The following is a 27,825-nucleotide window of genomic DNA, read 5'->3' as shown; positions in this document are numbered from 1 at the left end:
CACACAGCTTGATGAGATATTCTTAGATAACCATAGCTTTGTCGTGGGCTCGGTCTACCTGGACAGAGCGGCTGGTAGTTCTCTCCAAGGTATCTTGAGTGTTAGCGTGTATGACGGACACGCCAAGAGGTTACGCATTCGCCGCAGACTTCACGCGCCCTTTTTGAACACTTTTGCATCATCACGAGGTCTACGCGGATTTCACGCGCTTCGGTTATCCTATAAATAGGTGAGCTCCTTTGTTCCTTCTCATAATCTTCAAATCCACTCGTTTTTACTAAAAGGTAGCTCTCCCTTCTCTCTTCTTTCTCTCTCTAGTTTATTTATTTTTCGGCTAGGGTTCCGAGGTCTCCGCCATCCCAGATCTTTTTCCGACGAAAGTTCGCCGCGTAGTATTGTATTTTCTGTACCAGCTGTAGATCATGTCGAACCGTTCTGACAATTCGTTAGATTCACTCTTTAATTACGAGCCGAGCCGTGTAGATGCCGAGGTGAGAGGTGTAACTGGATCCTCCGAGGTGTCTGTCTCGCCGACCCCTTCCAACCGTTCATCCGGAAGTGACGAGGCGTCGAATTGCCTAAGCCCATCAGATGCTCGCTCTCTTGATAACGAGTCGTCGGTTTCGACGAGCCGCCCTCAGGGTCTTGCTTATAATGAAGATGCCGATCGTGCCGCAGTGAATGCTGAGGAGGAAGCATTTCCCTTTGATCTGTTCGAGGCGAAGCTTGAGTTAGAGCGTCTCATGGCATCCCGAGGTGCTTCCTCGTCTGGGCAAGGGAAGCAAAAGCGAGTGAAAAGGCAAAAACCTGACCCGCCCGGCTCCACGCTCTCTTCCCCTGACTCACTCGAGGCGTTGAGATGTCGTTTTGGGATATCCGAGGCGGTAGAGTTCGTCCTTCCGGAAAAGAATGACCGAGCCGACTGATGCTGTGGTGACTTGTGTCGAGAGGGTTGTCAAGTTTTACCCTAATTGAAATCAATAGCCGCAAGTGCACAGCTGATCGATTGTAGTACTTAGGGATTGAATCCACAAGGAAGGAGGATCTTTTGTTGCAAAAAGCCTTTGAAATAAGTTAAAGTAAGGAAGTCTAGAACAAAAACGGTTTAGTGGGGGTTTGGTGGTGTCTTTAAAATGTAAAAACGAAATATTAAAAGAGAATACGGAAATTAAATGACGTAATAACTTAACTTAACGAAAATGACTAAAAATGCTAAAAAAAAATATTCTAATGCTTAAATGAAAATCTACTAAAAAGGAAAGACAATATTGAACTAAAGCTTTAAAGAAATCGGTGTAAATCAATGGGAAAGAAGGCGTTGGGGTTCAGGGAAGTTTTCTCAGGGGTACGAACGATTCAAAACATTGCTACAGAGGAAATTTTGTAAGATCTTAGCTTAAACTTTTCGAACTGGAGTCATGGACGTATGAATACGCCACTGTCGTGATCATAGACAACTATCTCTCTCAACCCTGACCAGTAGGTTTCCACTCTGGCCCTGGAAGAGAAGAGATGCATTATGTTTAAGACTCATCCTAATTCACAAATCGCCCATAGGTAGGTTTCCACTCCTATGTTTGTTTTGCTCTCCCAAACTAGATCTGATACCTGATGAAAACTTTCGTGTCACCAAGCATCTGGATCAGATTGTAGTTCATGACGCTACTCTCATGCAGTAAAACGAATTCAGAAGAAAAAGTTATAAGATTCAGCTCAAAAGCTCATGGAATCCTCATCGAACATATAAATCCCCATCAAAAATCCCTTAATCCCAACAATAGAACTACTCAGACATAATGAACGAAATCAAAGACATAGTATTAAGAAGTAGAATAGAAACCGAAATTGAAAAAGAAAGAACAAGGGTTCAAGAGAACAAATCTCTCTCTCCCTAAAAGCTAAAGCAAAAACAATAAAAATATAAAGTAAATATTTCGGTTCTCTAGGTTACACGATATAGGGTTCCTAAGACATGTATTTATAGTGCTCAAGACCTCTCTAGACGTCATTTAGGGTTTCTCCAAATGTGGGCTTCAGAAATGGGCTTTTTGGGCTCGGAGGTTGATGGCCGCGGTCGGGAGTGCTCTGAACGCGGGGAATGTATGGTTTGCCGCGGTCGGGATGCTCCTGACCGTGGGAAAATGCTTGTTGGCCGCGGGTGGAAGTGCTGGCCAGCTGGTTTACGGGACATCTTGCTCTTCGCGTATCTTTTGATTGAACCGTTGGATTGCCAAGCTGTATTGTGCACTGGAAAGCTGATACTTCCATCTTTAAGGTCTCCAAATTTGAGCTGGATCAGACGGTGAGAAGGCTTTCAATCATGGGTGAACTTCTGACGGTTTGACTCTGAGCTGAAATCTGGTTTTCTATCCATTTTGTTAAGCTTTTCCCTAAGTTACCTGAAAAGAGTCTTGGAACTACAAATACTAGAAAAACGTAATAAAATTACTTAAAAGCAATTAAAAACATAGAAAAAGTATTTCAAAACGATCCATAAAAGTGGTCAAATTACGGTGTTATCAACTCCCCCAGACTTAAACCTTTGTTTGTCCTCAAACAAAGCAAAAGCCTAAACTGGTTAAGTGAAAACAAAAATAGGGAATGAACAAATCTCATAGACATGAACTCTAAACTAGGACCAACGATAGTGCATCAATCCACAACTTAGTCTAGAAAATTCTCATCAATGCACAAGAGATACTAGTCCACTTTTTCCGTCATGCAAAACTTAAACAATATAAATCTTGATTCCAGTCAACTAGCTCTCTACATTCATTAAGTTCAATAGTGAGTTCTCATTAAAGACATCATCCAGGGTAGACGGCGTTTGGCATTAAAGGGCTATTTAAGTGGTGGAGTTAAAGTGTTTCGTGTTACCTGAAGGTCTGGAGGATGCAAGATAATATGCAAAACCGCAAGAGAGATAAGGATGACCACAGTTTTCAGTTACTTCTTCTTGCCAAATGTTGTTGCATAGTCTTTCCTCCTTTGTTGTAAACAGCTATTCCCCCAGACTTAGATTCTTTCCGGGAATCAGAAAACAATCTCTAAAACTCCATAAAATCAAACACCAGTTGTCTTGGGACTTAGAATTTGACCTCTCTAGACTCTCTAAGGCTTTTATTTCCTTTCTTTTCTTATTTTCGGATTTTTTTTTTTTTAAAGGAAATGCCTTTTAAAGAGAGAGAGAGACTAGAGGACGAGATTGTACCAAAATTTGAGATTTTTCTAAGGCAAACTGAGCTTCTTCTTGTGTTAAATCCTTCCGGGAACTTTTTCGGCAAATCGCAGGTCTCTGTCCTTTGTGACTGAAAACTGCGTCGTTCCTCTTTCTCTCCAACGTTTTTGCACTTATCTGCATATAAGACAATAGAAAACAAGAGTGCATGTGGTTTGAAAGAGGATTGGTTAAGGTGGGGAACTAGCTAAAGATGAACTAGCCATTCAGGATCAACAGAGAGTGGTAAAAGGATAAATGAGTCCTGAATGTATGATTCGTTTCCATGGTCTAATGCTTCAATGAGAAAATTAAGTCCAAATTAAGTCCAAATAAAACAGAGCTAGTGTATCCCTTCATCTAAATCGAAATCATTCAAATTCCTCTGGGGTACTTCGTTTCAAATGTGCTTAGCTACCGCCTAGTTTAGTCCTAAATCATGAATGAGCATGTCACTAGGAACAGTCTAAAGCACACAGTCAACTATCATTGATTCATGTTCACCATTCCCTTTAAAACGTATTTTGTTTTGAAAAGCGGTTTTGAAAAACTTTAAGGAAAATGCAAATAGTGTAGATAATGCAAGACTCATGAAAGAAAAATGGTTAGAAAGGGATGAAATCCTCCCCCAGACTTAAATCACACTGTCCTCAGTGTGAAACAAGCCGAGATTGGATGAGAAAAATGCATAAATAATCGAATTGGTAAGGCCAAAGAGAACTTACCTGGATCCGGGATGCTGGTGGAGATGAACCGGATTCATTCGAAGGGGTTTGGGAAGGTGATTAGGTGGTGATGAAGGTGGTGGAGGGTGATGAATGAGGTGGAGGGTGATTGGTGAAGTGAAATGAGGTGAAAGGAGTGGTTTGGGTCGGGTTTGGATGTCAACGACCAATTGCCGCGGTCAGGGGCTGCACGACCGCGGCAAACCATTGCTTGGCCGCGGTCAGGATCACGCGACCGCTGTCGAAGGGATGTTTCTCGCGGTCCGAACACCTGCGACCGCGGGGGCTTATTTCGCGGCCTCTTCCTGCTTTTCCTTGGTTCCTGCTGGGCCGAGCAGTCAGGTACCATCTTTCTTTTTGGTCTTTTTGGTCTTTCGAGTTTTTTGATTTTTTTGATTATTTTGTTTTATAAAAAACACCTGAGACTAAGAAAAAGAAAAAGATCAAAAGAAAAAGAAAGAAAAATCCTAAAGAAAACAATACCTAAATGGGTTGCCTTCCATTAAGCGCTTTTGTTTTAAGTCGTTTAGCTCGACTTTTGGTGTTGGACGTGACTTATTACAATGAAGAAGACCTTGCCCTGAGACAAATCTTTTTTGACATCTCCTTGCTTTGCTTAGCAGGTTCTTCGTCACTCCAAAGCTCTTCTTCAAACTCTTCTGTTGCAGAACGTTTTCCTGCTTTGCTGTTGTATGGAACAGCTTCTGTGAAGACATCTTTGTCGATATTAGCAAATGAAATCCTCCGGTTTGGCCAGTTCATTATAGCTCCGGTTTGGCCAGTTCATCTAAAGTCTGTTAGAGAACTTTGTATTTTTGTCCCGTTGTGGCCAGCAACGAGACAAGGCATTTGGAGACTTAGTTTGCCGAACTGAATATAAGGACAAGTAAAGGTCTGAGGCGATCAAGTCATGATAACTTGTCGAAGTGATATGATATCTCGCCGAAGTGATGAGTGAACGAATTAAAAATCCGAAGCGAACATGAAATAAGTTGCTGATTTAAAAAGAATGAGAAACTAGCCGAAGCGACAATGAACGAATTAGAATTCCGAGGTGGAGATGAAATAAATAGCTGATTTAAAACGAACAGAAAATTGGCCGAAGTGGCAATGTTCCTGAAGGCGGTAGACGAGCTAAAATTGTAGAGTTAAATGAAGGTATGTGTATACGTACCCACTCTCCCCCCTTTTTAGGAGGGGGGAAAGCTGAACCCGTCCGAGGACGGGCTGTCTACGTACCCTTTGCAGGGATCAAGCCATCATGTAGTTCATGTTGAACGTGTTGCGGTCTTAGTGATAATACTTCTTCAGGTGCATTGCATTCCACGATTTTGGAATTGCTTCGTCAGCTACCGTCGCAAGTTCGTAGACTCCTGGGCGAACTACTTTTGTAATCTTGTAAGGACCTTCCCAATTTGCTCCGAGCTTTCTTGCATTCTTCTCGACAGTGTTTTGGAAAACCTTTCGAAGGACGAGCTCTCCTTCTTTAAATTTTCGACTGCGGACATTTTTGTTTTAGTATCTCGCCGTTGCTTGTTGGTAGTTTTGAATTCGGATTAGAGCCTGGTCACGCCTTTCGTTGATCAAATCGAGTTCGTCCAGCATCATTAAGTGATTCAAGCCCTCTTGTCCCAGCAGAAGTCTTCGTCAAATACATGGGAAATCCACCTCGGGGGGGGGGGGGGATTACGCATTCCGCTCCATAGACTAGAGCGAATGGAGTTTCTCCGGTGGCTCGGCGCGGAGTCGTCCGATGCGACCAAAGGACTCCTTCGAGTTCGTCTGCCCATCGTCCTTTCTTGGCGTTCATCGAGCGTTCACCGAGGACTCTCCAAGTTGGGTGTTGTCGCTCAGCCGCCATCGCGTCGAGCCTCTCCGTAATCGCCTCGTTTCTTTTGTCCCGCTCGTCGATTTTCTTCATCAACGCAGCCATCATGTTTCGCATCTCCTCTTGGGTTTCGGTCGTCGCCTTCGTTGTGCCTGGTGCTGGAGCGTCCTTCTCCGTGCCGTTATCGTTGTTGTTGTTATCGTCGAGGATGTTGCTCGTCATGTTCTTCGGATCTTAAAGTCTTGTCGATTTAGAGTAAGAAAGTTTCAATTCCCCACAGACGGCGCCAAATTGTGTGAGCCAAAACTCGCACAACCAAAAATTTGTAAGGAAAAACTAAGGGATCCAAAATTTCTAGGGTAATCGCAAAAACAATAAGATCGAAAGAGGGTTTTTATTGCTGTGAAAGTGTTTAGCCTTTATTGCTTAGGGTTGCAAAAAGTTACCGAATGAATTACATACATTGTCTATTTATACTAACTTTCTAAACCGCCTAGCCGAGAATCTCGAGAGAGATTTTTGGAATATTTTCTTATCGCTTCGTGCGGCCACCGCCTCGAGGCATCGCCTAGGGTTTTTATGGGCTTTCTTCCTTCAAGGCTTCGGTTCGGCCCACTTTCCCTTGTGCACAGCTCGGCCCATCTTCTCTTATGCACGGCGCGGCCCATCTTTGCACGGCGCGGCCCATCTTTCCTTATTCACGGCTCGGCCCATACTTTCTTCTTCCTCACGGCTCGAAATTGTGCGAGCCAAAACTCGCACAACCAAAAATTTGTAAGGAAAAACTAAGGGATCCGAAATTTCTAGGGTAATCGCAAGAACAGTAAGATCAAAAGAAGGTTTTGTTTGCGGTGAAAGTGTTTAGCTTTTATTGCTTAGGGTTGCAAAAAGTTACTGAATGAATTAGATACATTGTCTATTTATACTAACTTTCTAAACCGCATAGCCAAGAATCTCGGGAGAGATTTTTGGAATATTTCCTTATCGCTTCGTGTGGTCACCGCCTCGAGGCATCGCCTAGGGTTTTTATGGGCTTTCTTCCTTCAAGGCTTCGGTTCGGCCCACTTTCCCTTGTGCACAGCTCGGCCCATCTTCTCTTATGCATGGCGCGGCCTATCTCCTCTTATGCACGGCGCGGCCCATCTTTGCACGGCACGGCCCATCTTTCCTTATTTACGGCTCGGCCCATATTTTTTTCCTCCTCACGGCTCGGCCCATTTGAGTTTGGCCAACTCCCCTTACACGCGGCTCGGCCTTTATTTGATGGATCGCCAGTTCTCCCTGCCAGATCGGCTCTCCGATATTTTTGAGATAGTTTAAACCGATTGGGGTGAAACCGACCCCAACACAAGCCAAGCTTAGGAATGGTATTAGCCGCCACAAGATCATAATATGAGTCTTAAATAAACGATGCTTCTTGATCAAATGCTTCTTTAGTCCACGTTTTAAACCGTTGACGAAAGAGAAGCTTTCTGGCTATTTATCCAAGGGATAAGAACTTCCATACTTTTTAGGAGAAATAATCCTTCAAAATAGAATTTAGAAGCTTGACACGAAAATCACATGTTTTAGTAATAAAGCTCACATATGATAAGATTGATAGTGTCAAGCTCTACAAAGCAACTAATGTGTGGAACGAGTTTCCAACTGAATTTAGTAGTGTCAACAAAAAAAAAAAAATCAAATTTCAAAATTCAAATGTTAAAATACAAGTGTAATTAAAAAAAAATTTAAAAAACACTAAAAACAACCATTTACAAGAAAAAAATTAAGTAATGCCTAGTAAGACATAAATTGTATAGTTTTATTAAAAATAATAATAACATTGTCTAATCGACAAAAAATATGTAAAAAATATTAGGAGTACAATGAGTCAATGACTAGAAATTGATGGTAACAATTGATGACTTCACATCAGGGCCGTGCTTATGTATACAAATTAGAAACTTTGGCTTACGGACCATTTTTTAAAAATAAAATTATACATAAATTTTTGTTATTATAGTATTATTATGGTCAAATAAATAATCATAATGTTTTCAGAGGTTTTAAAAAACTAGAAATTATTATTAAAAATGAAAATATTGTAAAAATAAGGTAAATAATCCGTTGATCTTATTCGCACATATCATACTTACAGTCATTTTACCATTAATACGTTAAACTTTTTTTGACAATAAAACATTAAATTTGCACTAATTTATTTTTTAGCCCAAAACTTACATTAAATTTTTAGTGTAATGCTATATCAAGTTGGAATAACGATAGTTATTATTTTAGCAAAAATAATTTTTCTGTATACCGCTTAGGGTCTCCATAACTCTGGGCACGGCTCTGCTTCACATTAACAAATTTTTTTTTAGAATAGTAATACATTATATTTAATAGTAAAATTCATAAATATGGAATCATCAGAGCGACATCGTTCAGACTTTTCACAACCACGATGATATTTGTTAACCGGAACTTCACCACATGATTTTGGATTCGTGGAACTGCATCCTGGAATTGTGTCTTTTGCTATAGCTCCATAACCTAAAGATCTTCCTGCTTCTCCGATTCCACCAAACAGTGATAATATAATCACCATTGTGACAATTAAAAAGGTTGTAAGGCTCTTTTTGGATGCAGCCATTATTCTTCAAAAAAAAAATTGAATTTTCTTGAATTCTTCTGTTTTATTATATTTTTTAATTTGAATAATTGAATACTTAATATTTTTGTATTTCTTTGATTTATAGCTAAAGAGTTATTTCCAAATAAAGAAGGCTAGTGCATAGTGAAGGTACTTAAATTAATACTATAAATGTCATTTGTGGTTAGTAGTTTTGTTTTACTAGCAGAAAATTTTGAAAATAGAAAGATATTTAGTGGTTTCCAACCATAGCAGTAAATTTAAGTTGTTTAACAAAAATGAAAGCGATACATAACTGTCGCAAAAATAAGTTAAATTTTATTATATTTTTGAGCCATTCAAATTTTGGCATTAATGTGGTTACTGGTTAATGTATTAGTAACTCCAAAACTAACTATTAGCAATGTAAGTGAGTTCACCATAATTAACCCATTTTGTTAGATGAATACATACGCTGATACGCATACGTATATTTCAATATATATATACATATATTATATTAATTTTTTATTTATAACATTGTACATGTTGGATTATTTTTGGGTATTATCTTTTGCATAACTTGTAAAATAGAATTTCTAATTTTAAGTCTTAAAATATCTAACTCTTTACACTAGAAACACAGATCATATTATATTTGTTTTAGAAAGAGAATTGCCACAAAACTCAGCTGTGGTCACAAAAAAACTTGGTTGTAAAATAAACATTCAATAATGTCATAGCTGAAATCTTGGGTTGTAAAAGGGTGAAAAGGCTAAAAGCATTAGCATTAGAATTACCCAAGGATCTAAATGACGAAAGATGATTACAAACATGCTTATCAATAGTTGACATTCTCTCCAAATGTTTATTAAATGTTGCTTGAAAAACTTACTGAGGAAGAGAGGGAGTCAATCTTTGTCTGTGGACGAGATGATGGCGATGATGCATTGCCAATCTGTTGAGTATTGAAATTTGAGGAGCCACTTACTTAGAGCCTTCTTTACTTCTTCCGATTATCTACAAGAAAAAAAAAAACAAATGATTATTTGTCTCCATATATAGGATTTTTATAAGATACAAGCAGTGTTTGCTCTCGTTGTACAAGAAATCATATGATCACCCTCGTTGGTAAGCGATTGTGAATCCCTAGCCAAGCGAGGAAAGAGTATTTTAGGATTGAATGAGTAAAACACACACCCTTATGCCAAAAATTTGCATTTATGGGAGTAAGTTTTCTTTGATTTCTTTCTCTTTTAATTACCACATTTAAGTTTTCATTTAAGCAATAAAAAGTTTTCATTTTATTCACACATATATTGCATCCAATTTAAATGATAACAGTAAGCGATTAGGATTTAGGTAAAGAATATCAGTAACATTTATATGCTATTATGATAAGTTCAAAGAGTTTTGATATCTTCAGAGCTGACTAGTTGAGCAGTTATAAGTAAGTAAGTTAAAGGATGATGATGCAAAATAACGCAAAAAAAAAAACCAAAAAAATAACGCAAAAAAAAAATATTAAAATCACTAAGAGAGAGAGAGTTTTTTTCTCAGTTTTGCTGTAAATTCCGATTAACATCGGATCGGCTTTCCGGTTTGATCCGGTTATAATAAATTCCGACGAGTCCGGATTTCCTTTCGGCTTTGTCCGATTTTATTTCCGGTTCTAATCCGGTTTGTTTTGTTTGGTTTCCTGTTCAACGGATTAGCTGTCAAATCGATTAGGTTTTCGTTGAAGCTATTTTGATGATTTGGGGGAAGATTCATCTATTACCGCTGGCGAAATCTAGAGAGGAAGATGCTTCAGTGGTACAATCAGGGTCGAAGAATCCAAGTCACGGCAGCTTGCTGAGATGTGGATGATCGGAATTCCACCGGCGTTTTGCGATGATACTGAAGCGGCGACGATTGAAATCCTTCTCACCACACGTTGTTGTTTTGGTTTCTTTGTAACAAGTATCGAGACACGTGCTTAACTCTGTGGGTTTGGATTTTCTTGGGCTTCAATTTGAGTTTATTGTATAACTTGTAAGTTGTAACTCCCCTTATTGGGCTTTTCAGTTAATGGATTTGCTGACAAAAAAAAAAAATCACTAAAAAATATTTAGATTCAATAACAGCAAAGATAAGAAAGGTTTTATTGAAAAACAAGGAGTTGATCCGCGGTTCGCGCAGAATTTTGTATTGTATTTGTTGACATAGTTAAAAGAAATCTCTACAATATCAATTTTTCATTAGATTTCATTGAGAAAGGAATTTTTTGTTTGTCAGGAGCCCAATTTCCAATCAATAATGTAAACAAAATATTCTCTGCTAAGATCCGAAGATTCGAGAACAAAAGACACAAACACCAAAATTAAGGTCAGTAAGAAAGGAAGAAGAAAGCTGAGAACCTCATGAGTCTTCTAGAAATCACCCAAACACTAACTGACATGTCTCTGAAACTCTGGACATTTCCTTTAACTCTGACGCATATTTGCTCCTACATCTTGATGAGATTGAGAATGTCCCGTCTTAAGACAAGTTGCGTTTGCTAGTATGTACGCACCCACTTTCCTCTCTTGCTTTGTGCCTTCATATTGTTTCCATTCCAAGATCTCAAGATGCTTCGATAAACATTCAGGAACAACTTTTGGTACGATCCACGGGTTCATCAGATCATTGTAATGGTGACAACTATGTTTTGACTCAAGCTTAAGAGATTGAATTTTTGGAGCGTTATTGAGTATACCAGCAAGCAGATTCGTCCAACCTTCAGTACATGTACATAGCTCTAGATGTTTAAGAAAGAAGAAGAAAGTGCCTCTAGGATATGGAGTGTTTGAAGTTGAAGAACAGAGAGAAAGACGTTGGATTGAGGTAAGAGATCCTATGAACTTCTCAGATTGGTCACTGTAAACAACCTCGATATTCGCTTTGGTCACCTCAGGCATATCTTCAAACATGAAAAAGTTACTGCACGTGTCCTTAAAGTTCAGTTTCTCCAAAGCAGGAGCATTTATCACAAACCCAAGATCCTCCTCAACGTAAACGTGTTTCCTTCTTGAGTTATTGATAGATAAACTCCTCAAAGTAGGCACATTGATATTGAATACCTTAACATTGTCATCTTCTGTTCGGTTTATAACCAAATCTTCAAGAGCCTCGCAATTTCTTAAAAGATACGCAACAGAATCATCGCTGGAGAATTCGACCGATAAAAGGTGCAAACTTTTTAGTGATGACCGATAAAATGTAGGAGGAGCAACCGGAAACATCGCAACGTCAAACCTGGTCTGGCTAACACCCAAATATTCAAGAACAGGGCAACTTTGTAAAAGACGTGCAGCAGATTGGTCGCTAGAGAAGTTAACCGATAAAAGGTGGAGACTTTTGAGTGATGGCAACCAAAACCTAACCCCAAAAAGAGGCACATCGTGATATTTGGTTTGTTTAAAACCAAATATTCAAGATCCGGGCAGATTTGTAAAAGACTTGAAACAGTTTCAAAGCCCAAGAACTTAATGGAGAAAAGGTGTAGACTTTTGAGCGAAGGTAAACATAACCCATTCGGAATAACCACGAAACCTACTTCACGAAGTGTATCAATGATTTTAGGGTTTTGCAAGTACTCAAGCATCTCGGTAACACTAGGATTCTTCCAGACAAGTCTATTCTTAGCTTTCTCACAGATCGATTAACCGCGACTTGGACCACAAAATCGATGTTTGAAGCCGATTTTCTTCGGACAAGCTTGAGATGCAATCTTTCTAGGGTTTGAGCATCGTTAGAAAACAAAGATCCATAAACAAAACTCATAACACTCTCATTATCATCATCATTAAGCGTGACATTAGAAACCAGTTTCCAAGGATCTTCCTCCGACCATCGTCTTGATATGAGATTTGTTGCTAAGGTCCTTTTTTTTTTTTTTGATAAATCCTATCGGCTGATCCGGTCGGCTCCGGTAGGAACGCACCGAAGTGCTATAGTGTGGACTTCTCCTTGGTTCAACGGTTCAACGGACACTATGAGCTTCGAGCGAACTCGAGTCAACGGGCCATGAGATTCATGAGATCCAAATGGGCCACCACACTACCTGTCCCGAGTTTGAAATGCCTTCCGACTAATGTCAGGGATAGCCAGATCGTCTGTTACTGGACTACCAGGCAAACTGCTTGGCCCTTTGGCCTAAACCCAGACTTCCCACATAATTTTGTTTTTGTTTTCAGGGAAAATCGAACTTGGGTGAAGTGGTGTAACACCCCACACAACCCTTTCTTACCACTGGACCACGACGATGCGGGCCTAAGGTCTCTTTTAACATCGGAAGCAACGAGAATATCTTCAAGATCAATTCATCTGGCAATTCATTGAGCCTCTTTTTCTCCATGTTTTCGTTTACTCTGGCGAATTTCACTGTTCTTTCCATATTTTTCGTTTGTCCTTGTTAGTTTTGCTCTCAGTTTTGACAAACCCGAAGTATATAGACTTAGGAATGTAACAGAGAAAAAAAATACCCTAGCCAAATTATGTTTCGTGAAAAAATATATATATTTATATATATATATATATATATATAAAAATAAAAATCACAGCCTGGTCTGACCCTAGTCTCACTCGGTAGATGGTCTAGGTCTATTCCTGTGGACACATGGAGCGGGTATGTTACCCATGAGGCCATGATCGCCACTTTTTGTGAATTTTCTTTGTATCTAGGAGATTATTGAGGGCTTCCTCGTGAGATTTTTTGTAATGGTTTTTGTTGGAAGAGTCTAATGCTAGATTCTGATCATATCTACATATATCTATATCAAGCTGCGTTTTAGAGTGTGTAACACTACATGCATTTTAGATGTAATAGAATATATACTTCGTTTTGATAGATTTGATTGCAACAGGCATTGATTTGGGTGCTTTTTGGTATGGCAGGAACTAGAAAGACTAAACCAGAACATGCATGTCATCTTTCAAGTCACAGATTAATCCCTCGAATTAATCAGAATGGTGTCAACAAAAACACTCTACACTATGATCCCTTAGATACTTCAACAATCATACAATGGAGACTTCACAAACAACTTGCCCTCATATGCTCATATGATCCTCCCTTGGCAAGCTCAGAATTGTATCTGACCATCTCCCAGGTGAATGATCGCTGCTGAAAGATGACAACACTGCTGCTTCCGCTCTTGCATCCTTCACCATCTTCAGTACCTCTCTCATCACAGGCCTGTTTTCAGGCTGAATAGCTACGCAAGCTGTGGCAATGCTCAAAAGAGCTTGAAATTTTTTCTCCTCAGAAGAACTCAGCTCCTCTCCTGATTCAGTCTCTGCCTCTCTCACCGCACGCACCCATCTGGAGATATCAGACCCGTATTCATGAACAAGTTCTTGGAATGAGCTTCTACCTGTTAGAAGCTCTAGAAGGAGGACCCCAAAGCTATAGACATCAGCTGGTTGTGTTGAGGACTTGCCTAAGTCTCTGCACTCTGGAGCTTTGTAAAAGAGAGATGATGCACTTGTGTCTTCAACTGAGTCAGGATCTTGGAGATCTCTGAGACCGTAGTCTGTAAGGCAGGACTCGAAATCAGGACCTAACAAAACATTTGATGATTTCAAGTTTCCGTGTGTTAAGCTGGGATTCTGATGAATGTAGACCAGACCCATTGCCAAATCCTCAGCTATTTTCAGACATGATGTCCAGTGAAGTGGCTTCCCACTACCAGAAACCTTACTTCCTAAAAAACACAGACAAAACATATGAATCAGAGAGAATAAACCCATAAGTGTGTGTGTGTGTGTGTCCAATACATACCATGGATAAGAGAGAAGAGACTTCCATTGGGAAAGTAATCATAAACGAGCAGGCATTCTTCTTTTGCTTGGAAATAAGCTCTGAGAGGCACAAGATTATTGTGCTTGAGCCTTCCAAGGATCTCCATGTGTCTCTTGAACTCCTCCATACGAGTAAACCCTGCATCCTTGAGCCTCTTAACAGTGACAATGAAACCAGACTCCATCACCGCCTTGTAAGTACTCCCTAACGTTCCTCTTCCTAGTGTTTCCGCTGAAGCTTTGAGCAGATCATCCATGGTGTATCTCACCACCGTCATGTCTGGTTCACCTCTTCCCAAGAAAACCAGAGCCCCCACCGATCCTTCTTCGCTTCCTCTCTCCCATGAGAACCTTTTGTTTCTCTGGTCACTGTTACCTCTTCCTTCTCTTGTTTCCCCTGCTGACTCTGCCACAGCTTTGCTTCTCCTCTCTCCTCTCATGGATTTGATGGATATAAAAAGCAACGTCAGAAGAAGAAGAATCACAACTCCGCCACTGATGCTCCCTGAAATGATTCCAATGAGCTTGAGCTTCGTTTTGTGCCGTGTTTTGGCTACTGGAATCGCCGACGGCTTCGAAGAGATTCCAACGGTATCATTCCTTTCTCTGCATGAGTGTTGAATCTGATCGCCGCAGAGAGCAATGTTGCCACTAAACGACGACTTCTTGAACCGAGACAGTGCTTGTGTTGGTGGTATTTGGCCAGAGAGCTGATTATTCGAGACATTAAAGAATCTGAGAGTTTCTTGGTTGAGAAGAGGAATGGAGCCGGAGAAGAGATTGTCTTCAAGGCAGAGCGTGTAAAGGCGGGAGAGACGGTGCAAGGAGGTAGGTATCAAGCCGGAAAACCGGTTTCTTGCGAGGACAATGGTTTTTAACCGGTGGAGAGACGTCAGTGATTCAGGGAACTCGCCGGAGAAGTTGTTTTCGTTGAGGAAAAGCGATTTGAGATTGACTAAACCGGAGAGGTTAGGGACTGAGGCTGAGAGAGAGTTGCCTTTGAAACTAAGAACTCGAAGTTGGTCTAATTGGTTTAAGCTCTTCTCATCGAGTGAGCCAGTAAGGTTCAGATTCTCAAGAACAAGCTTTGAGACTCTTTTTCCATTTATGCATCCCTTAACTCCTTCCCAGTTGCAGAGATCTGTTCCTCGCCATTGTATTGAGTTGGATGGATCAATGGATGATTTCAAACTCAGTAGAGCTTCAATGTCGCTTGATCTCACCGGAGAAACCAAGTGGGAAGCTATCATTACTAAGAAGAACATATAGGAGAAAGAAGAAGAAGTGACCATGATAGAATCAAATCGAAGAAGAAGAAGATGAAATTTTGCAACTGATGATTTCTTGTGGCATCTATTATCGAAGTTGTTTTGTCACGGACATATAACAGCTAAGATGTCACGTGAAGCCAATGCTTACTTCAAACTTTTTTTTAATAGCAGAAGAGCAGTTAATCAAATCTCACTTGTCACACTGTCTTTTTCAATGCAGTCACTATTGTATTTCTATATATGATATCTACACACACACACTTACACATATGTACATCATTCAATAATGGATTTTAGTGGAGAGCAAGGAATAAAAAATTGAAGAAAATAGTGAAGTTCTTTTTGTCTTTTATCAGTCTCCAATGTTCAAACTCTCTCATGATTCAGGCAGGTTGGGGACAAAGTACTGAGTGCTGAATAGGGAAGAAGAATGCATTCGACCAATGGTGATATTGAGCAAAATAATTTCTCAATAATTTGAAGTAAACAAAGACTTGTTGCATGTTCAATTTAAGTAATCTGATTTTTGGCTTGTTGCATGTTCAGTTTAAGTAATCTGATTTTTGGCTTGTTGCTTCAAGCAATTATTGAGTTATGTTTCCTCATCTCTTTTGTTACTAAATGTATGCTTATAAACGCAGAACTCTCCTCTATCATTCTAAAGTTTAGAGATGGGATTAGATTTGAATCTTTTGATGTAACGGCTCTTGAACCACGGATTGTTTGAATGATTATAAGGCGTCTTAATGGTTGAATTCTCTTGAGATAGGTCTTTGAGTTCGTACCTTGAACCATATTCATAGTAGAACGGCCAAAACAGAGCATTGTCTCTGCAAAATGAGTAAAAAAAGCAGCAATTACTGGTCATAAAATAGAAGGTTTCAATCATAAGTTCATGTACTTGCGAGATGCAGCAGTATGTAATCCTGCATAATTGCTCGAAATAGCGGTAAATTGCACAAGTCGTAGACGGATCAAAATTGCACAAAACAGAAACACAAGAATTGTATACCTCAAATCACAATTATAATCAAAATCATATATCAGTTACAAGAACCATTTTTGTAGACGTAACTCAAGTTAAAAAAGCACATAATCTGACTCAAAACCACTCCACTCTCCCTCCTATGTTTTCTCATCTGTCCATCGATTTCAAAGTGAAAAAAGATTAATCTTTCAGGCCTCTCATATTGCGAGAAATACACTGGTTTCAATCCGTAGTTTGACGCCTTTTCTTTTTATGTTTTTGCGTCGCATCTGCTTTTTCAACGTCTGTGGTCGATGAACCTTGGATGTTCATCTAAAAGAATGAGATGGTAAGGCTTTTGACAAAATAAGCATGGTCACAAGGTAACAGTAATGAGCAGACTCTACTTTTTACCTTTTCCTGTTTTTGTATACCCTGTCTTCGTGATTTTCTGTTTCCCTTCAACTGCTTCTCCTACATTTAAAAAAGTTTTGCAAGAATTTGGTTAGGGCTCATCTCAAGAAGTCAAAGCACTTGTTGGCATTCTCTCTAACGTCAAAGGAAACCTGAGATGGCGTTTCTGGATCATCAACTTTGTTGTCATTGGTTCTGAGCTTTCCTTCTTTCAGTGATCTCTTATCCTGTTTCCGTGATCCTCTATTTCCTTTGTTCTGCTTCTCCTACATTTAAGATTTTTGCAAGAATTTGATTTAGGAGACATCAGAATAAACCAAAAAACTTATTGGCATTTTCTCAAATGTCAAAAAGAAAACCTGAGATGGCAGCTCTGCATCATCGACTTCTTCATCATTGGTTCTGAGCTTTTCTCCTTTCAGTGCTCTCTTACCCTTTCTCCTTGATCCTCGGTTTCCTTTGTTCTGCTTCTCCTACATTTAAGAATTTTGCAAGAATTTGATTAGGGCTCATCACAATAACTTAAAGAACTTGTAGGCATTTTTTCAAATGTCATAAAGCAAACCTGAGATGGAGTCTCTGGATCATCGACTTCTTCATCATCGGTTCTGAGCTTTTCTCCTTTCAGTAATCTCTCAGAACGAGCGTGCTTCTGAAAACGAGTCAAGCAAAAGTCATGCTTATTATCTTAGATCTTTCGAATCCCAACAGACTAAATACTCAGTCCTAAATCCAATGCCTTTTTAATGATAAAGCTAGCAACTTTACCTTTGAAGAAACATGTTCCTGCATTGATTTCTCATTCAAACAAATGGTCTTTGGACAATATCTGCATTTGTAAACCGATTTGCACTTAATCATACAGCCTAAGATATAGTTCTCTTCTACCTCCTCAGGTGGCTCTTCTAACTCAAATTTACGATTAATAGATGTCTCCTCCAATCTCCTTCCATAGCCATAACCATCAGAGTCATCATCATCCTCATCAACATCAGCAGCTACAACAGAAATTAAACTAAGATCGTCACTTTATTTTCTACCTACATTCTCTAAACATTCTAATCGATTACACTGACAGAGAGAGAAAAGACATGTAATTGAAGAAAGCAAACCTGGGGATTCATCTCCTCCTTCACGCTCAGAGACGGAATCATCATCGTCCTCGGAAACTTCTTCAACGGCGTCTTCGGATTCTGACTCCTCCGATTCTTCTGACTCAGGATCAGAATCAGAAGAGAAGCAAGATGAGTCGGATCCACTGTCTTTATCACCATGCTCAAGCTTGTAAAATCTCCTCTTTATCATTTTTTTTCTATTCGGCAAAGATTAAACCCTGCAAAATCCTAAAATTAGAAATTGAAACTTCTACTGGGATATTAATCGCAAAGGACCAAACTTTGGATTAGAGTGAATAGAAAAAATTGAGACTTTGTACCGTGAGGTTCGCAGAGAGCTTGGAGACTGAAAGGAGGATATTTTGATAAAAGAAAGAGAGAGGGTTTTAGGGTTTAAAGGTTATTTTTGTAGTTAGCTAAATTTTCCAAGGGTGTTTTAGTAATTTAGGTTCTCGAGATTGAATTTGTACATATGTGTCAAAAGTCTCAAAACATAGCCCCAGTGCTTCATTGTCCATCACTAGCAAACGCAGAAAGTTGTTACCTTTGGATTAGCGGTGAGTTACTAGGGTTTATCAATGCAGAATTTATAGGGTTTCGTTCCTTTTACTTCGGATTTCAGCAACTTTCTCGACCCGATTCGTAGTTCTGATAGAAATTTCTTGACTTGTCTACTAAGAGTTAAGACTTTCGTTTGTTTTATCGGGACTGATTCTTTGGAAAAAGATGAGTTCTTTAAGGTTTTTCGAGCTCGATATTGTGAGCTAACAATACTTTTTTTTCTTTGGTTTAGTGAGAGTTGCAAAGATGAAAGATAGAGAAAACGATGGGAATCTTGACAACAGAATCTTCGTGGGAGGGTTGTCTTGGGATGTCACAGAGAGGCAGCTTGAGGATACTTTCGAACGCTACGGAAAAATCATCGAGTGTCAGGTCTACCATCGAACCTCCTTCTTTGCTTGTTCTGCATACATTGAGTGATTGATACAAACAGACGATCAGAGATTCCAGAGGCTCGTGTTGGAACTTGTGTTTAGTGAATGATATCTCTGAGATTTTATGATGGTTTCCTTTAGATGAGCTTAAAAGTCCATCATCTATTTTGTAGAAGAATTGGTTTTATGCACAGATATTTGCCTTGAAGGAGAACACATTCATCTAGTTGGGTTTCTTGACTTGTTGAAGGATGCAGTCGTTGAATTAGTAGAGATTCCTTAGTAAGAAAACACGCATCTCTATCTCTCTCTCACTTGATTTGATCATATGTTTGAGTTTGAGAGCACTATGTTTGACATCAGACTGATCAGAGATTCCTAAGTAGTTTCTCTGTGTTTCCTTTGAGTCAGCGGTATTAGAATACATATCAGTTTGTGTTCGTGGCTTCTGATGTTATGTTGCAAGTCAGTATAAATTTCTGTTTGGCCCTTATTTCCTTGTGTTACTGGACATCTTATCTCTGCCTGTGAAGAGTTTTGTTTTGTCAGCTGCTTTGTTCTGTAACAAGTTCTCCATTTTGGATTAGAAGTAGAAATGTAGATTTAAGTAGCTGAGACCTCGTGTCAGCAGTTTTGATACCAATCAGGACTAACCATCTTTGATTCTCTTGCTTGTCGTATCTGCTTCAGTAGTCACTGAGACGGTTTCTCTGAGCTCATTCACCATGAGCAGCTGTGTCGGAGTAATTGTAAAAGAACTATTTGTTGACACATGGAAGCATCTCTAAGTAACCAATCAGTATGAATATATCTTTACAGCAAGATGATAAGCTGCTGGTCATGATCAGAATATTAGCCTTCTTTTTTAGTGGAATTAGATTGGATAAAAAATTTCGCTGTGGTTGTGTGGCCACGTTAACATTTAGTTGGGTTTAAGAGTATGGTTGGTTAGAGGCTAGGATGATTGATGTGGGAGATACTCCTTGTGGATTTGTATTTGTACAAGTGCGCAGATCTCGTTTGACATTGCGTTGTGTGATTCTAAGGACTTCAAGTGAAGGAAATTTGTTGGTATATGGGTTCGGAACCTTAAATAACATTTCCAAGTAATGTCTCCTGAGTCTTATTGTTGACAAAATGTTCTGAGCCTTACTGTCTTCTGTTTGCTTGAAATTTTTCTATTGCCATTTCTTGGACATGCTATAGAAGAGATAGGAATGCAATATATCTGCTTATTTCCTAACTCTAATGCAACATCTGATTATAATTAATGTATCTTCCTGGCTCTATATTCATTGTTATTTTCAAATGATTTTGGCAAGGATAACTGACAAATTTTTGTTAATATAATGTAAGATGTTTCAAGGTTCTTTCCCCTTACTCTTTCATGTGTAATTAAATGAATGTGCTCTTAGATTATCGGCACTGACTTGATATCACTTCTTAGTGCAGTAACTTTTTTGGTCATCATTTAGTTAGACGCTTCACACAGAGGCTATTGTGCATTTTAATGAAGGATCAATGCTTTCCTTTTGTTATATGTTGGTGTTTCTCTTCTGTAGGTTACAGTGTGTCAATAACTTCTTCTGCATATTGGTTGTCACAACCAAGCGTCTTCAACTTTTTTTTCCATATGATTGCTCTTGTGTTATAGTACCAAATTTTGGCTATACTTTTGCTATTTCATAACATTCGTAGCCTTTGTTGTGTGATTGCAGATCATGGTGGGGAAAGATACTGGCCGTCCACGTGGTTTTGGTTTTATTACATTCACTGATCGCCGAGGAGCTGATAATGCAATTAAGCACATGCACGGGAGGGAGTTGGGTGATAGGGTCATCTCGGTGAACAAGGCTGAGCCCAAGGTTGGAGGAGACGATGTAGACCATTTCCATAAGGGTGGAGGCTACTCATCCAGAGGGAAAGGAAGCCATGGAGGAGCTGAAGATGAGTGCTTTAAGTGTGGACGCCCTGGTCATTGGGCTCGAGAATGCCCATCAGCAGGTGGTGATCGAGGACGGTTCAGAGATCCGCCTACAATACACTCTAGACTTGGAGAACTTGGTGGACACCGAGATCGTTATGGAGATCGTGAGCTGGAGCGTGAACGTGATCGCTACATGGATGTACGTCGTGATGGAGGACGGTATAGCTATAGGGACCGCTTTGAAGGTGGAGACAAGTATGAAACTCGTGATCTCTATCCAATGGAGAGGTTTGTCTAGCTCTTTAACTTTTGGTCCAATTTGGTTCCAACATGTATTTGGTGTTAGGAAAAGTCCTGATCTTTTGATGCATTAACAACAATGTAGATATGGTCCACCTGGAGACCGGTTGGTGAGTGATAGGTATGGGATCCCTGAACACCTTCATCTTGAGGATGATTATGGCAGGAGAGAGAGAGGATATGACAGGGACAGATACGCAAGGGGTGCAAGTGATAGGTATGGAGGAGCTATGGGACCGTTACGTGACGAGGGAAGAGGCTATAGAAGCAGACCAGGTCCTTATGATCGTCCTAGCCGAGCTGGAGGCCGACCTTCTTCATATGAACGTTGGTAGTTTGTTTGGTTTATGGGATATCCTCCATGCTTCTGTTCTTGGGTTTAGGGCTATATCAGAATTGTTATCAACCAGATGGCTATAACTCCATTTATACTTTCGAATATTGTGATTCTTCATCATACTAAATAGTTATGTTTTTTTGTCTTGTTGATTCCCACAAGAAATTCAATAGATTAAACTCAATGCATTCAAGGTAACATAATAAGCTTTCTGAACAGTCTCTCACTCTTAATGTACTAAAATTCTTGAAAAACAGAGTTTTGAGCAAGCTCGGTATCATCTTTGCGGAGTCAGAATAAAAGAAGCAAAAACTCTGAAGTTGAAACTAATCAAAATTAACACAGTAAAGGAAGAACCTTTCAGCATTACAATGAAAGAAAAAGCGTTAAACTAGTAAAAGACAAATAGACAAACAAACACAGCACAAAAGATTCCACAATCTCAAATCTTCAATCAAAAAAAGAACAACAAAAATCTTTTTTTTTCTCACTGACGAAGTTCTCCGATGTAGAAATCCTCGATCATGTCGAAAACACGAGTGGCGTGTTGCGGTCCGAAAAACCCATCAGTAGAATCATCACCAGCATGATCTAGAATGGCGTCACCACCAGGATGCTCTTCAACATAAGAAGTAACATCATAGACCTTATCTTTGATTATAATCCAACAATCGTCTCTTTTGTTATGTAATGCGACTTCACTCTTGCTGTAACATTTAGGCTTCTGTACATCTACAGGCTCATTACTGGATCGCTTCTTCTCCTGATCACCTTTTGATCCTCTTCGCTTACCTTGGATTAAGAACAATGCTGAAACTAGAAAACCCAGAAGCAATCCAATCACAGCTATCATCTTCTTCTCTACTCGAGTAAGCGAATTGGGTTTCCACAGAGGATGAAACTGAGTTTCTTTTGTTTTACAACTGGAGAGAATGGTGGATTAGATCGAGCTAAGCTGACCCAAATGATTGAATGGTAGGGTTTCTCCTATAAACGACGCTTTATATCAGGGGCATAAAAGTCAATTTCATGTACTGTAAATCCTTTTTTTTTTTTTTTTTTTTTTTACTGTAAATCCAATTCCTGAGGTTCCTAATCAGTTTCCTCTAATGGGTTCACAAAAGTCTCTGTCTTTATTGTTTACCGATTTTGGGATTCCGATTTCGATTAGGAAGAGTAAACAGATTCAGATTCTGTGTGGAACAGAGTATTGAATATGTTTGCTTCAATACCTCTTTTAAAGGGTCATGCCATACCCCCAAGTATATTGATGAAGATTGCATTTTCAGTCACTACACACTTCGTAATCTTGTCACTAAGGTTGGGAATGGGATTGAATTTGAACAAAAAGTCCAATTCAGAGAAAGCGGCTTTATGTTTCTTCTGAATTTGGGATAAAGCTTTCTACTATTTGGTGTAGTTTTGTTGTGTTTTAGTGATGCATTGTTGATTTTTCACCAAGCGAACGACATAGTAAACATAGATAGCTCCAAGAATTTACGAACCGGTTTTTGAGTCGACTAGTTGCCAAAAACTGTGTGGATCGCATTTTATTCAATTTCTTTTAAAAAAATTCTAAAACTATCAACTTCATGATTTGCATTTTTACTAGTGTTTTCCCGGCTATTTATTTCTTTGATTTAGTGCTGGTTTGATTTAGTGTTTTCCCGTTTTCAATACTCTCTTTCAATACCTGTCTTTATACTTAAATTTGAAATTTTACTATTCAGAACTTTTGAAATTTGAGGTTTTGAGGTGTTTTTAGAGTGCCTTATACCTCAATTTTAAAGTTATAAAGTATTTTTTTGAAGATGATCTAAAACAATTATGACTTAAAAACTATTACAATGCATAAATCCAGTTTCAACTAAATATATGGGATCAAATATCACAAAAGTGGTTAAGATGTATCTGGAAAATGAACGAGACAAAGAGAAGCAAGTAAAATCATATGGAGTTTTGAAGATCAAAACGAGTGAGTATTATTGTCAATAATTCACAACTCATCAAACTTTCACCATATTTTAAGCAGTTGTTTCACTATATAATATAATAATAAAACTCTTGAAAGATGAGTTTATAGTATATCACAAATTATACAAGATATATTATATTACAAATTCTAAAATAAAATAATTTTATATTATACAAGAAATTTTATAATATAATTTTATATTATATCACTCTTGAAGATGCATATTTCTGTAAGCAATAAGACGATATAAATCAAATTGGTATTGGCAGACTAGGGAATGAGCTCAAAAAAGAGGGTATTGAAAAACTGGATGCACCAAATTTGTACATGTTAAGAAAGATTCAACACACTGGACCAAAGAATCGTGATTCTAATATGTAATTTTTTATTTTGATAGCTGATAGTAACTTTAAGTTGTCCATGAAAAATTTAATGGAGAGGAATGTCAAGGGATCACTACAAGTATACTTTTAGCACATCCAGCATATCAGAATTTTGTAAACAAAGATTTACCATTGTAAAACCATTGTAAAGAGAAGAAATATTCATGGTCTATGTATTATTGTTTTCTATCCTTTCTCTTACCAGTTGTGAACCGAGATTCTGATTTACTAAATCAATGAAAATCTTAGTAAAGAAAAAAAAATCAAGAGTTTTGCTTGCATAATGCTTTTTGTTGCATGGATTTGACATATATATATGTAAAGAGGATAAACTTATGAACGTCTAGTTTAGTAGCTATTGGATTAATTTTAAATCATTTGCATTTGAAGAGTTTATAAGTCTTGACAAAAAAAAAATTCCTGCACATTGTTGTGGTCATTTGTTTTCTTTATTTTAATTTAATTTTTTACTACTTTGATAACACTTAAAAAATAACTTAAAATTTAATATCAGCTATAATAAATAACAACACATGTAGAAAATTAAAAACAACAACAAATGGATACTCATAATTAAGAAGTCATAACAAATTGCAAAAATGAAAATTAACACATGTCTTATTTTAACTGAAATGTATACTCATATTTTCGGTCAAAAAAAAAAGAAAGAAAAACATAGATACTCATCTTTATATGATTTATTATAGAGTCAATTAGCTAGAAATACCAAAAACTAGTCAAAATTAACTAAATAGGAATGACAAGACATAATGTTGGTCAGTATGCCAATTACCATATAGTCCTCTGTTGTTTTTTATTATTATTTACTAACATTATTTTTTTACGAGATATTATTCTCTCTCATTCTAGTTAAAATATAAGTTATTTAGTTGCATAACTTGTTAACAAATTACATATTTTGTTAGCGTGATAAGTTTTTATCTTCTAAAAAAAAGTGTTTATTGTCAAATTATTATTCACTATTCAGAGTGTTATTATCCTTTACCCTCTTTTATTATGATTTTTTCCCATATTAAGTTTCTCTCTCATCATTTTTATTTTGTTAGCATATAAGTTATATAATTATATAACTTGTTATCATGCTATATATTTTGTTAGTATGATAAAGATTATGTTATCTTGCTAACAATAAATTTACATTAATAAAGATGATGTTATCTTGCTAACACTAAATTTGTATTCACTAATAATTTATTTATCATTTCTAATATCTTATTGTTATACGCTAACAATTTATTTATCATCTCTAACATAATATTTGTATTTGTTAACATGTTATGTTTTGTGAATACATTAATTCTTAACTAGAACTATGTTGTTGACAGCTATCTATGTTTTAGAGATTAGACATTAGTAGCTATCCAGATTATTTTGAAGGTCCGATAATAATTTATTTAAAACGATACAAATAAATTTAACATATTAAGAGCTTGTGTATTACACTAAAAAAATAATTAACAATGTTCAACAATCTCTTTCTCAATGTTCATCGAGCTCTCCGCCTTCAAAAATCTCTTTCCCAATCTCAGATCCAGAATTTTAGAGAAAAAACATAATTTCTTATTTACATCAGCATATACATAATTTTAGCTAAGATAAAAAACTAAAATAGCTCTGAATTAGATAAAATCAGCAACTATGATTAGTTTTTCTCTGAAAATCGAAATCAAATCAGAAGAAACCCAGTTAAAAGACAAAGAAAGATAAAGAAACAGACAATACCCAAATGCGATTTCATCATATTGTCTATAAAATTCGACTAGAAAGTTAAAAGAAATAGAAATTTACTAGAGTTTGAAGCAGCAACCTTCAAAACTGTAAATTATCTTCAGTGTCATTAAAGAAGAAGAAGAGAGCTATTTTACGGTGACATTGAAGAAGAAGAGAGCTGTTTTTTTATAGGAAACAAAAGAGAAAATGAAAGATAAATTAGAAAATGAGAGCAGCAGAAATCGAAAGAGTTAGAGAGATGGTATACAAGGGTAAGTGTGTCATATTAAAAAATACACAGTGTCTGAATAGTATATATCTTATTATCTACCTAATTATGAATAGTAACAAAGTCATCCTAAGGCCATCTCCAACGCGGTATCATCCGCGATACGTCAGTGGGCCCGAAGGGCTAGAATGCAAATAAAAACTTTGGGCCGAATTATTTGGACGTACCGTCTCTTCCAGATGAGACCGACGAGCCCGTCTCAAGCCAGTATCGTTGATAACGTGGCGGAAGGTGAGTGGCTGGCATGGAAAGGAAAATGGTGTGTTTTTTCATTTTTTTTTTGCCCGTCCCATTTTGTTTTCGAGAGAGAAGTCGTGTGTTTTTCCCTGAGTCTTTTTCTGTCACCGACGAATCGGTTTACCGGCGCTTTTGACTGCTGAGACGACGAAGCTGTTTCATCGGAACGTCGCGACAAGCAAGGTAAAGATTCCCGACCTCGTAACAATCGTTTCGTGGGTTTTATCGTTTTTAAAATCGAAATTAGGGTTTGAATCAATTTGGGGGAAATTCTAAGGTTCATCGAATTAGTTGAAATTTGGGTTTAATCGGTTCAGTAGTTGGTTGAATCGGCGATAATTTGATTTTCTTTCTCGGTTATTTGAAATCGATTAGCTTTGCGTTTAGGGCTTCGTCGATTTCTGAATAATTTTAGGGTTCCGTTATTCTTTTTCGTTTGATTTCGGAAATCGATTTTCTTTTTAGTTTTCATTCTCCGTTTGTGATTCGAGCATCGTTAATGCGATCTATTTTATCTTTTCGTTTTCAATTATGGGTTCGTATTAATTAGGTTTAGTAAAACATATTGCTCGAATGCTTCTGTTTGTCTTTGTGTTTTCAACTTGTAAAACTGATTACATCAAATGGTTCTGTTTGTTTCGCCTTTGTTGATCAATATGTTGATCACTATGTTTCTTCAAACGGTTTGCATATGTTGATCACTATGAATCTGTTTTCAGGATGCCCATTAGCTACAGTGAGCCATCTTCTGATGAGGAATACATTGAGGACTACAGTTGGATGTTAGAAGATGCCAAGTTCGGCATCCCGGAGAAGTGCATCTGTGGTCGACTGATCGAGCTACAAGGCATGTCTGCTGAGGCGGTTAGGACTCCAGGTCGGCAATACTACAGCTGTCCTGCATGGTTAGAAGAGGTAAGAGTGAAAAGTCATTATATTTTATTTTTCAAAATTGTTGAACGTGATTTTAACCATCAATTTTCAATGTCTTAAGTATGGAACTGGGGAGCATATCTTCAAGTTCTGGGACGAGGCAGTCACAGAGCAACTTGGCATCCTGGAGAGAAGGATTTCGAATCAAAAACGCGACATGGGAAGTGTTGAGAGAGTGCCGGATACAAGCATGGCACTATTAAAGGAGGAGGTCCGAGTGATTCAAGGGGAAGTGGCACGATTGAAGGAGGCCCTAGCTAACCAAGGTGACAGCTACATGTTACTAGGTTTTTTATGTGTTGTTGCAGAGATTACGTACATGTTTAAGTAGGCTTAGGCAGTTGCTAAGTGTTATGCGGCTATGTTCATTTTTCTTAAAACACTTGTGCTATGGTAGAACCGGTATGGTTAGTTGCTATTTTAGTTAAAGACAATGGATTTTGTGTTATGTATTGTATGGTAGAAGTTGGTATTGTTTTTGGTTGTGGTATGGTAAAGACAATGGATTTTGTGTTATTGATTGTATGGTCTTGCTTTTGGTTGTTTGCTTTTGGTTGTTGTTTGGGCATTGATTAGGGCTATGAAAGGACAGATGCGAGCTGAAGAGTAACTTTGAGCAAGGTAACATTAATGAATCCTTTAGTTGTTGTTAAATAGTTAATGATTTCGCCAAATGCTAACGTTAACGTTATCTTTTTCCCCGAGGTTCCATAATCCTGTCCTAAATATGATGGGACATCAACACGGCCAAGGCTCTCTATACGCATGGCTGACAAGGTATTTCATCTCTTTTGTTTTTCCTTT

The 27,825-nt window shown here is 38.1% G+C and overlaps 6 protein-coding genes across 9 annotated transcripts; 2 read left to right on the top strand and 4 right to left on the bottom strand.

Annotated features, from left to right (window-relative positions):
* Positions 1-10,849: 10,849 nt before the first annotated feature.
* Positions 10,850-12,762, bottom strand: LOC18009568 (putative FBD-associated F-box protein At5g56560). The gene is made up of 3 exons (XM_024149361.1): positions 12,678-12,762; positions 11,967-12,280; positions 10,850-11,665 (listed from the first exon to the last, which is right to left on the bottom strand). Exons 1-3 carry the CDS (start codon positions 12,760-12,762, stop codon positions 10,850-10,852), a joined length of 1,215 nt encoding a protein of 404 aa, XP_024005129.1.
* A 602-nt stretch (positions 12,763-13,364) lies between these two features.
* LOC18010053 (inactive leucine-rich repeat receptor-like serine/threonine-protein kinase At1g60630) lies at positions 13,365-15,502 on the bottom strand. Its single transcript, XM_006392076.2, has 2 exons — positions 14,188-15,502; positions 13,365-14,110 (listed from the first exon to the last, which is right to left on the bottom strand). The coding sequence occupies exons 1-2, from the start codon at positions 15,497-15,499 to the stop codon at positions 13,458-13,460; spliced, it is 1,965 nt and encodes a 654-aa protein (XP_006392138.1). The 5' UTR covers positions 15,500-15,502; the 3' UTR covers positions 13,365-13,457.
* Positions 15,503-16,461: 959 nt separating this feature from the next.
* LOC18010046 (ribosomal RNA processing protein 1 homolog A) lies at positions 16,462-18,339 on the bottom strand. Of its 2 annotated transcripts, XM_006392075.2 has the most exons (8): positions 18,295-18,339; positions 17,972-18,192; positions 17,628-17,857; positions 17,425-17,511; positions 17,219-17,332; positions 17,012-17,125; positions 16,860-16,919; positions 16,462-16,778 (listed from the first exon to the last, which is right to left on the bottom strand). In XM_006392075.2, the coding sequence occupies exons 2-8, from the start codon at positions 18,162-18,164 to the stop codon at positions 16,689-16,691; spliced, it is 888 nt and encodes a 295-aa protein (XP_006392137.1). In that variant the 5' UTR covers positions 18,165-18,192; positions 18,295-18,339; the 3' UTR covers positions 16,462-16,688. The 2 variants fall into 2 exon arrangements, with proteins under 2 accessions (XP_006392137.1, XP_024003640.1); XM_024147872.1 differs by lacking the exon at positions 17,012-17,125.
* Positions 18,340-18,478: 139 nt separating this feature from the next.
* On the top strand, positions 18,479-21,611 carry LOC18010045 (glycine-rich RNA-binding protein RZ1B). Of its 3 annotated transcripts, none has more exons than XM_006392073.2 (4): positions 18,479-18,531; positions 18,768-18,907; positions 20,628-21,124; positions 21,222-21,611. In XM_006392073.2, exons 2-4 carry the CDS (start codon positions 18,782-18,784, stop codon positions 21,469-21,471), a joined length of 873 nt encoding a protein of 290 aa, XP_006392135.1. In that variant the 5' UTR covers positions 18,479-18,531; positions 18,768-18,781; the 3' UTR covers positions 21,472-21,611. The 3 variants fall into 3 exon arrangements, with proteins under 3 accessions (XP_006392135.1, XP_024013267.1, XP_024013261.1); XM_024157499.1 differs by lacking the exon at positions 18,479-18,531 and adding an exon at positions 18,540-18,654 and having other exon boundaries at positions 20,628-21,091; XM_024157493.1 differs by lacking the exon at positions 18,479-18,531 and adding an exon at positions 18,554-18,654.
* A 159-nt stretch (positions 21,612-21,770) lies between these two features.
* Positions 21,771-22,465, bottom strand: LOC18009877 (cytochrome B5-like protein). The gene has a single exon (XM_006392072.2). The coding sequence runs from the start codon at positions 22,324-22,326 to the stop codon at positions 21,961-21,963; it is 366 nt and encodes a 121-aa protein (XP_006392134.1). The 5' UTR covers positions 22,327-22,465; the 3' UTR covers positions 21,771-21,960.
* Positions 22,466-26,808: 4,343 nt separating this feature from the next.
* LOC112087849 lies at positions 26,809-27,352 on the top strand. Its single transcript, XM_024157902.1, has 2 exons — positions 26,809-27,003; positions 27,083-27,352. Exons 1-2 carry the CDS (start codon positions 26,809-26,811, stop codon positions 27,350-27,352), a joined length of 465 nt encoding a protein of 154 aa, XP_024013670.1.
* The last annotated feature ends 473 nt before the right edge of the window (positions 27,353-27,825 follow it).

Source organism: Eutrema salsugineum, unplaced genomic scaffold (genome assembly GCF_000478725.1).
Source record: "Eutrema salsugineum unplaced genomic scaffold, Eutsalg1_0 scaffold_8, whole genome shotgun sequence".
Taxonomy (NCBI): domain Eukaryota; kingdom Viridiplantae; phylum Streptophyta; class Magnoliopsida; order Brassicales; family Brassicaceae; genus Eutrema; species Eutrema salsugineum.
Note: the sequence above shows the minus strand (reverse complement) of the source record. Positions and strands in the feature narration are given on the sequence as shown.

Coding starts and splice junctions, on each gene's coding strand:
- LOC18010045 (XM_024157493.1), top strand. Junction 18,908..20,627: donor GAAAAATCATCGAGTGTCAG/GTCTACCATCGA, acceptor GTGTGATTGCAG/ATCATGGTGGGGAAAGATAC. Junction 21,125..21,221: donor GATCTCTATCCAATGGAGAG/GTTTGTCTAGCT, acceptor ACAACAATGTAG/ATATGGTCCACCTGGAGACC.
- LOC18009568 (XM_024149361.1), bottom strand. CDS start 12,762: ATGGAGAAAAAGAGGCTCAATGAATTGCCAGATGAATTGATCTTGAAG. Junction 12,281..12,677: donor GATGTTAAAAGAGACCTTAG/GCCCGCATCGTC, acceptor AAAGGACCTTAG/CAACAAATCTCATATCAAGA. Junction 11,666..11,966: donor TAAAATCATTGATACACTTC/GTGAAGTAGGTT, acceptor GGTGTTAGCCAG/ACCAGGTTTGACGTTGCGAT.
- LOC18010053 (XM_006392076.2), bottom strand. CDS start 15,499: ATGGTCACTTCTTCTTCTTTCTCCTATATGTTCTTCTTAGTAATGATA. Junction 14,111..14,187: donor TCTCTTCTCTCTTATCCATG/GTATGTATTGGA, acceptor TGTGTTTTTTAG/GAAGTAAGGTTTCTGGTAGT.
- LOC18010046 (XM_006392075.2), bottom strand. CDS start 18,164: ATGATAAAGAGGAGATTTTACAAGCTTGAGCATGGTGATAAAGACAGT. Junction 17,858..17,971: donor AGGAGGAGATGAATCCCCAG/GTTTGCTTTCTT, acceptor TTTCTGTTGTAG/CTGCTGATGTTGATGAGGAT. Junction 16,779..16,859: donor GTATACAAAAACAGGAAAAG/GTAAAAAGTAGA, acceptor TCATTCTTTTAG/ATGAACATCCAAGGTTCATC.
- LOC18009877 (XM_006392072.2), bottom strand. CDS start 22,326: ATGATAGCTGTGATTGGATTGCTTCTGGGTTTTCTAGTTTCAGCATTG.
- LOC112087849 (XM_024157902.1), top strand. CDS start 26,809: ATGCCCATTAGCTACAGTGAGCCATCTTCTGATGAGGAATACATTGAG. Junction 27,004..27,082: donor GTCCTGCATGGTTAGAAGAG/GTAAGAGTGAAA, acceptor CAATGTCTTAAG/TATGGAACTGGGGAGCATAT.